The following is a 17035-nucleotide window of genomic DNA, read 5'->3' on the forward strand; positions in this document are numbered from 1 at the left end:
TTTCACTTGTGTCCATTGCGGAACTCATTTTTCCTATGAAATTGACCTATATTGGCTTGCAGAACGTAAACTAATGAAAGTACACTAAAAATACAAAATAGAAATTTTATAGAAAATTTTATTCCCTTTAAAAAAAGTCCTATGAGTCAAGTCGCTAAAGTCCATAGTTTCCGAATTAGAGTAATTTTAATAATTTGAAAAATATAATATAAAAAAAAAAATTATAGATGATATTTTATTTTTCAAATTATTAAAATGACTATATATTAGGGTGGCCCAAAAAAACCGACTATTTTTTTTTTCGAGTCTCTTATGAAAATTTGTTGGTTCAAGACGTTTTAAGAAGCCCCTCCAAAAATCAGCTCGATAAAAAATTTTCAAGAGGTCGCTCACGAATTTTGGAAATATCAAAAATGATCGAAATTCGGATTTTTTTGTTCTAAATTTCTTCTTTCTCGTGGCAGCTATAGTTTATATTTATGAAATCATGACTACGCTGAAAATTTGAGCCCAAAATTGAAATATTTAACCGTCGCTCAAGAATTTTGAATATTAACTGATAATATGTAACCAATACTTTTAATTAGTTTTTGTATTTTTTTATAACTCAATTATTGTCATTTCACTCAAATGTAACTTTTGCATAACCGAAAATATACAGGACAGTCTTAAACAATAAAATTAGGTACGCTTTGAATAAGCAAAAAACCGAAAAATTGAATTAAAAAATAAAAAAGTATGTAAATAACTTATTATATATATATATCTCGGGTTGTATTTTTATTCATTATGATACAAATTGATGGTAAAAATATTGAGAAGCTTTATTATTAATATTCAAGGGTCGCTCGAAAACATTCAAGAGACAGTACTCGAAAACATTAAAAATTCTTGAGTGACGTTTAATTATTTTAATTTTGGGCTGAAATTTTCAGCGTAATCATGATTTCATAAATATAAACTATAGCTGCCACGAGAAAGAAGAAATTTAGAACAAAAAAATCCGAATTTCGATCATTTTTGATATTTTCAAAATTCGTGAGCGACCTCTTGAAAATTTTTTATCTAGCTGATTTTTGGAGAGACTTCTTAAAACATCTTGAACCAACAAATTTTCATAAGAGACTCAAAAAAAAAAATAGTCGGTTTTTTTGGGCCACCCTACTATATATGAGTATCGGACATGAAAGAATAAAATGGGGTTTTCCAATGGGACGGGAAATTTCCAACAGTCGAGACTAGTTTTTACAGTAACAATTAAATAAAATTTAAGTTCTAGTTGTTTACAACTTAAGTAGATTATGTTTATTGCGGGAGATTCGTTCTCGAGCCTAGTTTGCCGTAGTATTTGTAAATTATTCGATCGGGTTTTATTTAAATATTATGGGACTGTCGTGTATTACAATTATTATAATTTCCTGTGTAATCAATTATTGCATTAATTAGTATTTAGTGTATTTTGATATTTGTGCGACACTATCATCATTATTTTACTTGTCTAAGTATCATTATTTGTGAACAATACTTTTAATAGTAAATCACTGTGTTGCATGATTATTATTCGGTTACATTTTAAATAAAATTGAGAGATATTAATATTGAGACCAATACTCGGGATAACGCCCAAGCTTGAAATGACTTTCCGACATATATATATATATATATATATATATATATATATATATATATATCATACAGTTATGTCTTATTCATATATATATATATATATATCATACAGTTATGTCTTATTCATATATATATATATATATATACTAGACTGTTTCATATTAAGCGACTATTTTTTTTTTTTTTGAAGAACTGAAAAATCGAAAGGGTATGTTAAAATATGTTGACAGTTAAGATATGAGCTCTTAATATTGATATTTAGAGGTGGCTGTTTATCATTTTCGGTTTTTCATTTAGTAACATGGTAAAAAATACATAACTTCCGAAAAAATCAAGATACAGAAAATTTCTCCCCAAACATTTCGTAGCAAACTTACCGACCTACAAAAAAGGTCTTTTATGATTTTTGCATAAATTCAACCATTTACAAGATAACCGACGTCAAAGTTTGATACAATTCGAAGAACTTGTTTTTGCTCGTTCTGAATTTTATACCATGTCGACTAATGAGAATTCAGGAATTCTTAATACAGTTTTTTGTAGGAAATTGAATGCTCTACAAAAAAAGTCTCTTATCATTTTTTGATAAATCCATCTGTTCGAAAGTTATTGGAGCATGAAGTCAAGTTAGAGTAAATTTTGAGATCTTTTTACTTTTCCGGCGAAACTATCGGACTTATTATAAAATGTCATAGGATATTTTTTGTAGACAATTTTATTTTCTAGAAATTATCATCGATGAAGTTTTTCGAATTTCTGCATTGTTTTCTAGTTATTTCCATTTTATTGCCAAGCACCGAAAAAAAAAAAATTCTTATCGATTTTAAGAAAAAAAAAAATAGTCACTTAATTTGAAACAGTCTAATATATACACTTATACAGTCTACATAGGAGTTTATATGTGTATATGTGCGTATAATGCACTTATATATTATGCATTTATATATTTTACATTTGTACGCATATATTTATATACGAATACGTAGCATAAGCTACTATAACATGATTATTGTCGTAGTCATAGAATGAGATAAAACGGGAAGAAGCTCTTCAGGGTTTAATCTCGCCTAATACCTTCTGTTGAAAACCAACGTCTAAGAGAGTCAATTTCACCCTTAAGAATTTTCTTTTAGTATTTATAAGCAAGGAATAGGTTGATGTTTAGCACCCTGAACAGTTTTTTTATAAAATTATTGTATCACGTGTGCTATCCATCGAATTTATTCCTTGGTTTTTGCATTAATAATTTAAACAATATTTACTGCTGACGAGGTTAAATTAAATAACTTGATAATCAAAATTTTAATGATTCAAACGAAATTAAATATTTTAAATAAATAATAATTCTTAGAAGAATAAAGTATCGGGTGCCACGACCACTCAATCGCGGACAGTTCAACCGCCAATCAACACACACAAAACCCATGAAAAAAGGGCACAACACGTTAACAAGCTTATGTATCGGCTTATTTTCGAGTAAATAATTTTTTCCGTTACTGTGCAATCATTTATACATGATTTCATGTAGTCACTGTCGCGGTTGAACTGTCGCTGTTAAACTGTTACAGAACCAAAGTATCGAGATAACCAAAAGTCGCAGTCTAAACAAAAGGCTGAGACCTCATCTTGGCGTTGATTCTCACCACCTCCATGCCACATATAGAAATTAGGGGGGTTGGGGAATTAGCGAAGAGAACAAAAGAGTTAAGAAAATTAATTAGGAGTCGAGCGACAGAACTTAATGAGTGAGATCTGCTAATGATCTTGAAAAAATAATCTATCAGAATTTTATAAAGGTGAAATTTGTGATTTTTCAATCATTCGTTAAAATAGAGTCTATCTGGAAATGTAAGCATTATAAATTAAAAATAGATTTGTGAAATTTGTGATTTTTTAAATCCTTTGATTTTTAACATAAAGTTATTTGGAAAAATTATAAAATAATTCTGTGAACTTTGTGATTCTAAAATCAGTTGATTTTTCGATATAAAATTCATGCAAAAGAAAAATTTATAAAATAATTTTGTGAATTGTGATTTTTAAATCTTTTGATCTTTTCATGATAACATTTATTTGGAAAAATTTATAAAATAATTAAATTATAATAATTTTGTGAATCGTGATTTTTAAATCTTTTGATCTATTTTCAATAAAATTTAAGTGGGAAAATTTTATAAAACAATTAAATTGAAATAATTTTGTGAATTGTGATTTTAAAATCTTTTCATTTTCGATAAAATTTATTTGGAAAAAAATTTATAAAATAATTAAAGTAAGATAATTGTGTGAATTGTGAATTTTAAATTTTTTGATCTTTTCTTGATAAAATTCATTAGAAAAATTTTATAAAATAATTGAATTAAAATAATCTTGCGATTCGTGATTTTAAAATCTTTCAATTTTTCGGTATAAAATTTCTTTGGAAAATTTTAATTAAAATAATTTTGAGAAATTAGCAATACTTAAAATTTTTGATTTTTAATATAAAATTTTATCTAGAAATTCATCTGATTATTTTCAAAAATGTGGAATAAATTCTTTTTACAGAATTTCAAATTAATTTGTGAAATTTATTTATTCGATTATTTCAATAATTTTGATATGAATTCTTTTCACAAAATTTTAAATGAACTTGTGAAATTTATTCATTCAATTGTTTTAATAACCTTAAATGAATTCTTTTCATAAAATTAGGATTAATTCAAACCCCAACGGGCAAAACATGAATAGTTTAACCTTGTCACCCAAATTCGTATTTTAAGCCGCAGGCGATAATAATAATAATAATAATAATAGTAATAATAAAGTTTTTTTTTCATACAACTATTGAAATTGTTACTTTCGGTAATAGGCGTGAGGATATTAGAATGTAACCTATACAATATAAATATATTTTTTTCTTATTATAATTACCTTTGTCAATTCAAATATTCTTTGTCTATAATAAAATCTGAAGAATAAGTCGAATCAGACGTTATCATTATTTTATTAAAATGAAAACCTCCCGCCGTTCGTCTAATCGATTAAAATCAAAACCCTAAGTTTGTAAGTGCCCTGGTTGTCCTGGTTACCTTAAACATTTTTCTGAGTCAAATAATTCCTATAAGTTGATTCCTATAACAATTGGGGAAAGACCTCTTCCGTTGACCTGGGTCAACGAAAGAGATCCTAGGTTTAATTTCTACGCTTCCAGGCTTTTGAACGATCCAACAGTAACGGAAGTGATATACTTCCCAGAAACCCCAGTTCCTGAGGTAATAACTATTGATTGATCCACGGCGGTGTTACCGTTCTATATAATTACGAAATAACATAAAGACCGACGAAGTAAGTACCTCCTGGTACATTTTACATAAAATCATGATTTCAACATGCATCTAATTTAACCAGAGAATATTTCCTGGGATCAGTAGATTCCTAAAAAGTTCTAATAATTTTAACGATTCCACTAATTGGTATGAATGTTACCGACAGGACGTAACATAAAAATGGTGTGAAAAGTGGGATACTCTCTGGTTACATTAGGTAAGAAGGGGAGTTAAAAATCTTGTAACCAGGTTTGGAAATTTCTATTTACTTATTAGTCAATTTGGAAAAAAAAACAATAAAACAAAAGATCTAAGGAAATTTATTTCTGTTATTATCCTTTTTCCTAATATCCTAAATAAATCACACTGGATAAATTCGGATCTCGATATTAAAATTCGGTGCTCTGTAATTAAGGTAAGCGTTAAATCATCAAGATTTTGATAGCACTCCAATCACCATCATAGAGGCTTTTTTAAACCTTTGCTGGAAATCGCGTTGTAATTGAAACCAATAAAATAAAAGGAAATCTTAATAAGTTTTTTTTCTCCGGTAATAAATCATTTTCAAAATGCCGTTAAAGGAAGCGGAATTAGTCGCGTTAGAGGCGCAGCTCACGCAAAGACAATTACAATTAGATCAGCCCGGAAAGAATCTAAAATTAAAGGAAGAAGAATAAGATTTGGAAAGGCTCGGAGAGGTGATGACAACAATGAAGGGACGCGAAGCTGAGGCTGCCGCGAGAATACAGGAATTTGAACATAAACTGGAGCTACTAGAACGGGAATCGGTCTCACATCAATCGCGAGCACCAAATGGATCTGATAATGAAAATATGGTTATGTTATCGCGTATGCAGGAGGAAATTCGCAGTATAAAATTGGGGCAGCCCCATGAGGGCGGAAATTCGAGCGAAGCACAGGTTCCTGCCGTAAACGTCGAAAAGATTTCTATAAAAGATGCTCTCGCATATATTCCAAAATTCGACGGTAGTAATATGACAGTAGCTCAATTTTTGCGCATGTGTCAGCGGGCTTTAAAAATGTTGCTGATTTCAATGGAAAAGACATTTTTAGAATTAATGAGACAAAAGTTCGTGGATCGAGCCCACGTTGCGGTTGAGAATAGCGAATATAGTACATCCGGTGAATTGGAACAACTCTTACGCAGCATTTTCGACCCCCAGCGCACGGCGATTCAGTAGAAAGCCGAGCTAGAAAATGTTACGATAAAAAACGGGGAAATGATCATTCAATATATAAATCGCGTATGAGCTTTACATAGTGAAATAATCTATGCCGAAACTAACAAGCGCGTATTTTTGCCTAGGGACGTTAAGACCAAACTAAAAGAGGACACAATTAATGCATTTTTGAATTGAGTGTCATATCATTTGAGACCGCATGAGACGTTAGAACATGCATGTCAAGCAGCCACCTTGGTATATAGGTTGATTATTCGCGATAAAACAGCTTTCAACGAGAACCCGGTTTCTATCTCAACTATCCAAACGGTAGATAACAGTAGTCCGGGTAACCAGAATAATCTTGGTGCTAGAAATGGAAATAAACCAGTAAATAAACCGCTACAATGTAATTACAGTCACCGAGATAGACATACTGAAAGCAGATGTTTTAAGAAATCTCGGGATCAGGATAATTTAAACCGAAATAACAATAATGATAATAGTAATCGGAACAACGGCAACAATAATAATAATGCAAGTAATCCTAACGTGAATAGAAACATCGGTAGTAGCAATAACGCACCCAGGAGAAGGGCTTTTTGTGATTTCTGTAAAAACAGTACGCATGATTTAGTGGAATGCCGATACTTTAAACGGATGTATCGCACTCGACAAAGAAAATTAAATTTAGGAAATGAAAGAGTCACTCGGGACTTGCCGACGGAACCCCGGGTGAATATAATCGTTCCGTCAGCCCCAGAAGAACCGGAGGAAGAGTACAATCAGACATCATAATAGGAACGGCGACGGTAAATATTAATCGTAGTAACATTCTCGCAATTTTACTAAATTCTAGAGATTTTAAATTAGTTATCACGATCATGCTGGACACGGGAGCCGAAGTAAATTTAATTAAAAAGGGAATTCTGGTAGATTTAAGCAAAATAAATGTCAATCACAAATTGAATCTATTGGGTATAATTGCCACTCCCGTGTTGACCATGGGTAGCATAAAAATTTATGTAATGGGATATTCAACTAAATTTCATGTTGTTAATGATAACTTTCCCATACCATATGGGGGAAATTTAGGTTCAGACTTTTTTAGGACACATAAGGCGTCGGTTTGTTACGATGATGATACGTTTAGGTTCCTGAATGTAAGATTACCATTTTTTATTGCTGAATTGATTTCATTACCACCTAATTCTGTGACGTTGCTTAATATTAAAGTAACTAACGATTCATTACCCGTTGGAATCATACCTCCCATACGATTTGAACCGGGCGTCATTATGGGCGAAACTGTTGAATATACTCGGGAGCATAAAATTTATACCAAGGCCATAAATCACGCGGATCATACCGCGCAAATTTCAGTACCGGTAGTACCAATCAAAGAATGTCCTTGGCTGTCGGAGGCAATCGATAAATTTAATAGAACTTGTTCACGTGCTCATACTCGTAATACCCCCGACGATGTTGACTCGAGAAGTATCCGCATGGTAGGGTTATCAGCTTCACAAGATACCCTAAAAAGGGACAAATCACCTGTAAAACCATGTCAACAGTTATTCCCCCAAGTATTCAACGAAGAACGCGCACAAAAAGTAATTAATGCCGTGCATCTCGATTCTAATTTAATTAAAGAAACGCGTTCTGAAATCGAAGCCCTTTTACGTGAATATCAAGATATATTTTATTTAGAGGGGAAGGATTTAGGTAAAACGAACATTTTAAAGCATAGAATTAATACAACGGACGATGTACCAATTTTTTGTAAGCAATATAGATTTCCTCCTATACATAGGGAGGAAAAAATGCGACAAGTACAAGAATTAGAGACAAGGGGTATAATTGTACCTTCCGAGTCAGGGTATAGTGCTCCCATTTGGCTAGTACCAAAAAAAGCTGACTCAGCAGGGAACAAACGTTGGCGAATGGTAATTGATTATCGAGTATTAAACGAGAAAACTTTAAATGATGCTTATCCGTTGGCGAATATTGGAGAAATACTCGATCAACTGGGTGACGCGGGTTATTTTTTGACGGCTGATTGTGCCAGTGGATTCCATCAAGTGGAACTAGATCCTAAAGACAGTTATAAAACGGGGTTCTCCACACCGTCGCAACATTACGAATTTGTTCGGATGCCGTTTGGCTTGAAAAACGCGCCTCCAACGTTTCAAAGAGCTATGGATCGCGGTTTGATTGGATTAATCGGTGTCTTTATAGATGACTTAGTAGTTTATAGTAAAACAATTACGGAACATATAAGAAATCTAAGAATTGTATTCGAGAGATTACGGAAAATCGGGTTTCTATTGCAACCAGATAAGTGTAACCTGTTCCAAAAGGAAATTAATTTTTTGGGACACATAATAAGTAAAGAGGGAGTTAAACCTGATAACGATAAATTAAAAGCAGTCCAGAATTTCCCGGTTCCTACAAATATTAAGAAAATAAGACAATTTTTGGGATTAACAGGTTATTATAGGCGAAATGTTAGCTATAGTTTACGCGGTCAATAAATTCAGACATTATATTTACGGATGACACTTTACCATAGTAACTGACCATCGCCCATTGACATGGATGAACTCTGTTATGTCACCGAATTCCCGTATCGTACGTTGGAAACTATGCTTGGCCGAGCATAATTATAAGGTTGTATTCAGGCCGGGAAGAGTGAATTCTAATGCAGACGCGGTATCGCGTAACCCGGTCGACAAAGAACCCGACGATGAACTGGTAGAATCAATTGGGATTTTCATGGCCCGTTGAAAAAAGAGATCGAATTTAAAATTACATGACAGTACCACGTCGGAGGAATCGAAGGAATCGGATTGGAATCCTACGAGGAAAATTCCGGTAAGACGCGATGATGCCGAGGTGGGTCCAAGTCAATTGGTGCGGCGTTCTGCTTGCATAAGAAACAGAATTGAGACGAAACTGACAGAACTTAATCGCGAACTCAAACCAGGGGACCTAAACGAGCTATTCGGAAATAACCCTCCAAACAACGAGGGCTTACTTAATGAGGAATCGGGTGAGGAAATGTCTTTAACTGATCCTGTCCGTGGTGAAATTACAAGCAAATGAAATGACGCGGATAGCAATGTTAGTATGGAATTGGTTCATGACGATAAGAGGGAATCCGATATGAAGGTCGAATCTAGTGAATCGGACGATGAATGGGATTTCAAAGACAATCCGTTAGCTTGAAAAATTGGAGTGTATACTACAGAGACTCGCGATAAATTAATAATGGCTAAAGATAATGTAGTTATATTTGTTACTGTAAACGGAGAACCTTGTGACGAGGGATCCATCGAATTAATAGGATTAATTATCATACCGGAAAATTTAGAGCAATACAAGATATATACTGTAGTATATGAGACTAGTAGGAAGTGTTTTATTTGTGTATTAGAATTGTCCCAGTGGTACCCAGTGGCCTTTGAGGACGTAACGAGAACCATGAGGCAGTTAATGAATCAGATGTCAAATCATTTAGTCTAACTAAAACAGATAATTTTGATGAAATTGAATGGAAAACTGTTCAAGCAATATTAATTGAAAAGTTCGCGGATAACGGGACCAAAATCACAATAAATTTACAAATAGTCGTTATGCCTTCTCCGGACGAGATAAAGAGAATCTTAGATGAATCTCATGCAGCTCCTGCTGCAGGTCACAAAGGGGTGGGAAAGACTTACCGACGCATCAGAACTGACTGTTATTGGACGAACATCAAAAAGGACATTTCTGACTACATACATCGTTGTACAAATTGTCAACTATAGATATTGATTCGAATTAAAACTAAACAACCGATGATAATTACGGACACACCAAAGTCCGCTTTCTAAAAAGTTTCCATGGACATAATGTGGGGACTAGACAGAGCGCTGTCGGGAAATCACTACATACTGACGATACAAGACGTATTGACGAAGTATGTCATTGCTGTTCCTTTGGCACAGGCCACAGCAGTGGAAGTTGGTAATGCATTTATTACGCGGTGGATTTGCTATTTTGGCCCACCCAAAGTATTATGAACTGACCAAGGTACGAAATTTTTATCTAGTCTAATGAAGACTATAGCTAAGAAGTTTGATATCAAACAATATCATACAACCGAATACCATCGGCAAAGTAATGGGTCTATTGAGAGATCACATCATGTAATTACCGAATACTTGAAACAATATACTAATGAACATACTGACTGGAACGAATTATTGGAACTAGCTTGTTTCTCGTATAATACTAGTTTACATGAGGGTGCAGGATTTACGCCGTTTTAGCTGGTGTTCGGGAAACTGCCGTATAGATTTGACAACAGTAACTAGAATATTTCCAATAGTTGTTATTCTCTAGTAAACTAATCGCTTGTAATAATTTGTGTATTTAATATTGTGTAATATTTGATATTTTGAAATCTTTGATATTTTCTCGGATACTTTAATATTGTGTAGTTGTCCGATACTGATATTATTACTTGTAATCTTATTGTTTAGTGTATACGATATTTGTGAGTAGTAATTACCTGTGTGTGTTCGTTAAATTGTTTAATAAATAAGATGAGTGGCAAAGATAACGACGTAGACCCGAGTCTCATTAATACCTCTACTGGTAATTCGACATATATATATATATTTATATATATATATATATATATATATATATATATATATATATATATATATATATATATATATATATATATATATATATATATATATATATATATATATATATATATATATATATAAATTTATATATATATATATATATATATATATATGTATATATATATATATATATATATGTATATATATATATATATATATATATATATATATATATATATATATATATATATATATATATATATATATATATATATATATAATAAATTTTGTTATGGATAATTTAATTTTTCTCATAATAATTTAATTGAGATAAACTAAATATTTTCATTCACCTCAGTTGAAATTATTTTTCTGTAATAAATAATATTGAAATCTTGAATTGTTAATAATTATAATAACTTCCCAACGTAACAATTATAAGTTTGTAATTAACTGTCAATAAAAATAAAATTACAGGAAAAATATTTCATTGCTATCGTCATCAATAACTGTAGAGTCAAAATTTATTTCTCTGCAAAATACACTGAACCTAGATCAAACACCGTTCAATATCAATTCTATTGATCTTTATTCTTGTTTTAATAATAATGATAATGATCTTCACGATAGAATTAATGAGAAAATTATGATAGACTCAAATTTACAAAGGATGAATGATGAGCACGAGTTGGACCAAGATTTACTTTGCAAAGATGAACTATCACATGAATATGAAATCAAAATAAATAATAATTCAACTGATCTAAGCCATGAAGATTACCAGTGTCACGAAAAAATTCGGCATAATAAAATTGGATTGTCAAAAGAAGAATTAATTGATAATTTACTTGTCCTAGCAATTAAATGGAGAAGAAATATTACTAATTCAGTTACCTAGGATATTATGAAATTGCAAAATTTAACTAAAAAAAAAATATTGAAGGACAAAAAGTCAAAATATTTCTTCAAACAGATTAACGACCATTATTATCAACGTGTTACTAGTCATCACATATGCATTGAGTGCGGAAATTATGTAGGTTCTTCAGAAAACATACCTGACAGTTGTTGCAACTGCTCTGTAAAGATTAATAAAAATTTGACTGAAGGTTCTTTCATCCAGTACCCCTTGGAAGATCAGTTAATCGGAATTTTCGAGACAACTGAAGCTCATCATTTACACTCGGAAAATCGTAAAAAAATATGTAGTTACGCTATTGAAGACATCTACGATGGGAAAATGTATAAAGAAAAAATGTTAAACAAGAAAGATATGATTTCGATTAATTTTAGTATAGATAGTGCACCGGTTTTTGATAGCTCGAATAGTTCAGTGTCCCCAATTTTATGCACAAGTAACGAACTCAATCCATTAGAACGCCGAAATCATGTGATGCTTTCTAGTGTTTGGTTTGGTAAAGGTAAACCAAAAAATATGAATGAATATTTAAAACCTTTTGTTGATGAGGCCCAAAAACTGTACAAAGAAGGTTTTACATATGTGTATAATGGCCAAAAATATAAAAAATATGTGACAATTATGATGGGTATTTGTGATTCTGTTGCTCGGCCTCTTGTTAGATGTTCAAACAGTTCAATGGTAAAAACGGATGTGGTTTATGTCTTCATCTAGGTAAAGTGTTGCAGATTTGTGATTCCGTTCGGCTTAAATGTGCCATTGATCGATTATTTACCATCTGTAAGGAAGATTTGAATTATCAACAGAAACAATTCTTAGATACCCACATGAAAAAACTTCATATGTGAAAATATATATGATAGAATATATGAAGATTATAATGTGATATATAGTACAATATATAAAATAATATTTATATTTTTGCCGTATTGATATATGATAATATATTGAAAAAAAATATATGGCTAGAATATATGATCAATATATTTATCAATATATGACTTTTTATGTATGATTTACATATATATTTTAATATATCTTTTTTATATTGATATATTATATTGAAAGTAGTATAATAATTAATATATAGTATTTTTTATATTTTTTATATATGTTTTCCAATATATTGCAAAATATATGGTTTCCAATATATTGCGAAAAATATAAGTTTCAATATACTGGAAAAATATAATTCCAATATACCGCAAACCATATATTTAATCCTATAAATTCATTCATATATAATTAATTATATAGAGACCATATACCACTAATTATATGAGTCAAAATATATGGATATATATATCAAGTTTATTATATTATAAATTATATATATACTATCCATATATGATAAGAATATATTGAGCATTATATGAGATAATATATATAGAAAAATACAAAACATTATATACAAACAAATATATTATAATAAATATATAATCCAATATATGTAAAAAACATATATTTTTCAATATAGATATTTTTGCCGCTATATATTTATCACATATTCACCATATATTTTTTTATATACTTTTAACAATATATAGCTTTTCCATGCGAGTAGTTGAACAAGGGGAGTTCACCCCCCGATAAAACAGATTGTGGGTTCTAGTCCGTGCTAAGTTACCGACGGAGGGTAACCTGCCGGCGGTCGGTGTACCGGCGGTCGGTAAGCCCTGTTTTATCGACAGTGCTCGGATTGGCGGTCGGTAAACAATGATTTGGCAGTCGGTAATCTCTGATTTGGCAATCGGCAAACTCGTATTGGCAGTCGGTAAGCTCTGTTTGGCCGATTGTATCGATATTGGCAGTCGATCAGCTTGTTTTGGCAGTCGGTAAGATCCATTTTACCGACTGAAACATGCTTTTGAGGATATTTTTAAGGTACTTTTTTAGCTCATAGCAGCCATTTTGAGCTCGTAATATAGCTCTGCCGGTTAAATTGAGCTCATTTTTTGACTAGATGTCGCTCAACGTCTGTTCTGAGCGGGGAAATTTTGAAACAAAATAGACTTCGTGATGGCGCTCAAGGCTGACGATTTCCAGTCTATCAGCCTTGAGCGTCATCACGAGGTCCATCTACATCTCCATCCGGTTTTATATATTGACACAGGGGTGTGTAAGGGTACATGCCAGAAGCTTGCGAAGTGCACGCCATCTATTGGTTTAGTTCCCCCACTCTTTTCTTGAATATTGCGTCATCTAACAGGCTTGGACTTGTTTTTCTTTGTTTGTGACGTCATCCGACAGGTTTACACTTGTTTGTGACGTCATTCGACAAGTTTGAACTTGTTTTATAGTTTGGGGTGGGGAATACTGGTCTGAGCGCTGAGCTCACGAGCTCGCATCCAGTCAGTCTACGCTGAGAAGAGTTGAAGTGAACAGTTCGCTCCTGTGCGTTTTTATATTTATGGCTGAATTAAGTGAAAGTGAAAAGATTTTTCTTCGCAATAATTACCCGTTTGCTGAAAGTTTTGAAGATCTTATTGAAGGGTTTTTTGGTGACGTGCCTCCCGAGTCTATCGGTAAATTTATTGACGATATAATCGCGTTCAGAAAAAAACACAGACATTATTCACAGTGTTCGATTAGAACCATCGTGTGTAAGCTGTCACGATAGGAGGATTTTATTCAGAAGATTAATAAAAACTACGGAAAAGTTGGTGAAACTGGAAAAGCGTATAGCAAAGAAATAATCACGATGAGTCGTTCGTCAAGGTATGTAGTAATGATTTTTTTAATAACCTGCTTTATAGTCGTTTAATTATAATAACTAATTAATTAAACTTCTTTTCCAGACCCCATGTATGTACGGATGTATGCATGCATTATGCGCAGATCGACTTCGAGGATGTAATGGTTGACGACAACGTTAATGACTTTGATCGTGATAACGAAGAACGAGAAAAATTAAAAAAATTGGCTGAACAAAAAAAAGAAATTGATATACAAGTGAAGCATTGGAAGAGATTATTGTTAAGCTTCAAAGATCATCACGAATACGAACAGGCTTGCCATAAAACTACGTTCATGCTAACCAAGTTATTGTTTCACGCTAACAATCATCATCATCATCATCATCATGGAACTAATCATTGATTTCGTGGGTTTTGAGATGCCTGATGGCAAATTCGTGATAAAAGAACTATGCGCTACTGATATTTATGATGAAGTTTGTACATATGGACTTGCACGATGTGAACATTGGTTGTTTGAACCACCTTTGGATCAAGTCGATGTTGCTGTAATGCAGAAAAGTGTTGATCACTGTGGACATCATCATTCAATATCATGGATAGCTGGTTTGCTACCATATGAATTATTGAAAGAAATTCTTGAAATTATGGTCAAACGTACACGTTATTTTTATGTACAAGATGAACAGAAGAAGAGATGGCTTGAAGATCTAATTGACACTGCTGTACCGATTATTGATTTAGAAAAAATGAAATTTTTCTCACTATATTTCAAGAATGATTGGTTGAAATATCAGTGTCCATATTATGCCTATCACTTGAAGAAATTGGATACTTCATGCGCATTTCAAAATGTCCAAGAGTTCAAAAGATGGTTCGGGCATTTTTATGGAATTCAACCAACCTACGAGAAGTCGGTTCAGATCTTCAATCAATTGAGGAATTTACTGTGTATGGATGATCGAGATATCGCATGTCTTGATGATACATTTATCCTTGAAAATGCAGCTCAGCAAATCGATTTCGCTTGGCACAAACTACCAGAAGAATTAAAAAATAATGAAGAATTGATTGGCTATCAAAGGTGTCGGGATCATTATATATTCAACGATGATATCCCTGATAGCTTCGCATATCCATTTAGAAAAGATTGCTCTAACTGTAGTGTATTTTTAGGTTAAGAAAAATATCTATAATTTATTATGTATTTGAGGTTATGTACGGCTAGAATGTAATTTTTTTTTAGGTTAAGAAAAAATACTGTAGTTTATTATGTATTTGAGGTTATGTACGACTAAAATGTATAGTTTTAGGTTAAGAAAAAAAAAAAGACTATAGTTCATGTAAGACTAAAATGTATATTTTAGGTTAAAAAAAATATCTATAGTTTATTATGTATTTAAGGTTATGTAAGACTTAAATGTATATTTTAGGTTATAAGTAATAAAAACAATATATATCAATATAAAAAAAGTTTATTTATTTATAAATGTAAGTTTTTTAATTAATACAGGTTCAATAATTATATTTAATTTATGAATTCTTTGTTTAAATCGTTCTCGATCTCTTGCTGCTTGTTCCCATTTACTTTTTCTTGCTTGTTCGCGTGCAAATCTCCAGACATACAAGTAATGTATGGTTGGCGTTGGATTAAATTGTACAGTCTTCATATTAGTTTTCGTACGATGCTGCTTATGGGATTATACTCGACTATGCGATCATGTATAATGAGGCAATAAGCTGATGTCTGCGCAGGAAATTGATTTGCAGATTCAAATTCCAGGCGAATGTCCACGGGTCCAGATTTTATTGATTCGTTTTGTTTCCAGCAATCGATAACATACAGTGGCGCTTGTTCCAAAAATTTCTTCTTTGTCAGCAGTGGTTCAGGTTCTTTGTTATAGTAGGAAATTTGGAAATTTATATACATGTCATACAACAGAGCATATTGATTATTTGCAATGTTGAGATTTAAATTTCCATATGGATAGCTCTGAGAGTTTAAAAATAATTTTATATCTCTGATGTTGCAATGATCAAATACGCTGGCATTTTTAGTAGCGTCATTTTTTCTTGCTGTTTGAAATCCAAGTATTACAAAACGTGGTTTCTCGAGCTGCGTAGAAGTTTTTACTGCCCAAATGTGCTTCGAAGTATTTGGCAATAGAGGATACTCGTACAGTTCCCAAGCACGGAAACTGATTGAGATAGCTGGATCACTTGTGATATAATTCAAAGCTTCAATCTTTTGTTTATCAGCCATAGTCACATATGGTACAATCCACTCGATTTTTTGCAGCGTAATTTTAACAGCTTCAGCATGAGCTCCAGCAGCAGGTGTGGCCACAACGTAGGCATTCAAATCGGAATTTGATCTTATTAAAATTAATTCATGCTTTGCATTGATGACAACTTTATGGTAATCTTCAGCAAATCCAAGCAAAAGACTCAGTGGTATAGATACATCAAAGTAGCCATTATCATTGTGAAATTTGTTGACAGCTTCATCCATAATCCAGCCCGAATTTTCTAGTGTATTTTGTTGAGCAGGACTCAGTGATGTGTATCCTTTCATGAGACTTGTGATGCCAACATTTTTGCTACGATCAATCTCAACACCATTGAGTTCGTAGCGTATTTCTTCAAACATATGACAAACTGTCAT

General features: G+C 32.2%; 1 protein-coding gene across 1 annotated transcript; it reads right to left on the reverse strand.

Moving 5' to 3' along the window:
- Positions 1 to 16036: 16036 nt before the first annotated feature.
- Positions 16037 to 17035, reverse strand: LOC130667185 (uncharacterized). Its single transcript, XM_057468676.1, has one exon. The coding sequence runs from the start codon at positions 17033 to 17035 to the stop codon at positions 16037 to 16039; it is 999 nt and encodes a 332-aa protein (XP_057324659.1).

This window comes from Microplitis mediator, chromosome 4 (genome assembly GCF_029852145.1).
Source record: "Microplitis mediator isolate UGA2020A chromosome 4, iyMicMedi2.1, whole genome shotgun sequence".
Classification (NCBI taxonomy): Eukaryota; Metazoa; Arthropoda; class Insecta; order Hymenoptera; family Braconidae; genus Microplitis; species Microplitis mediator.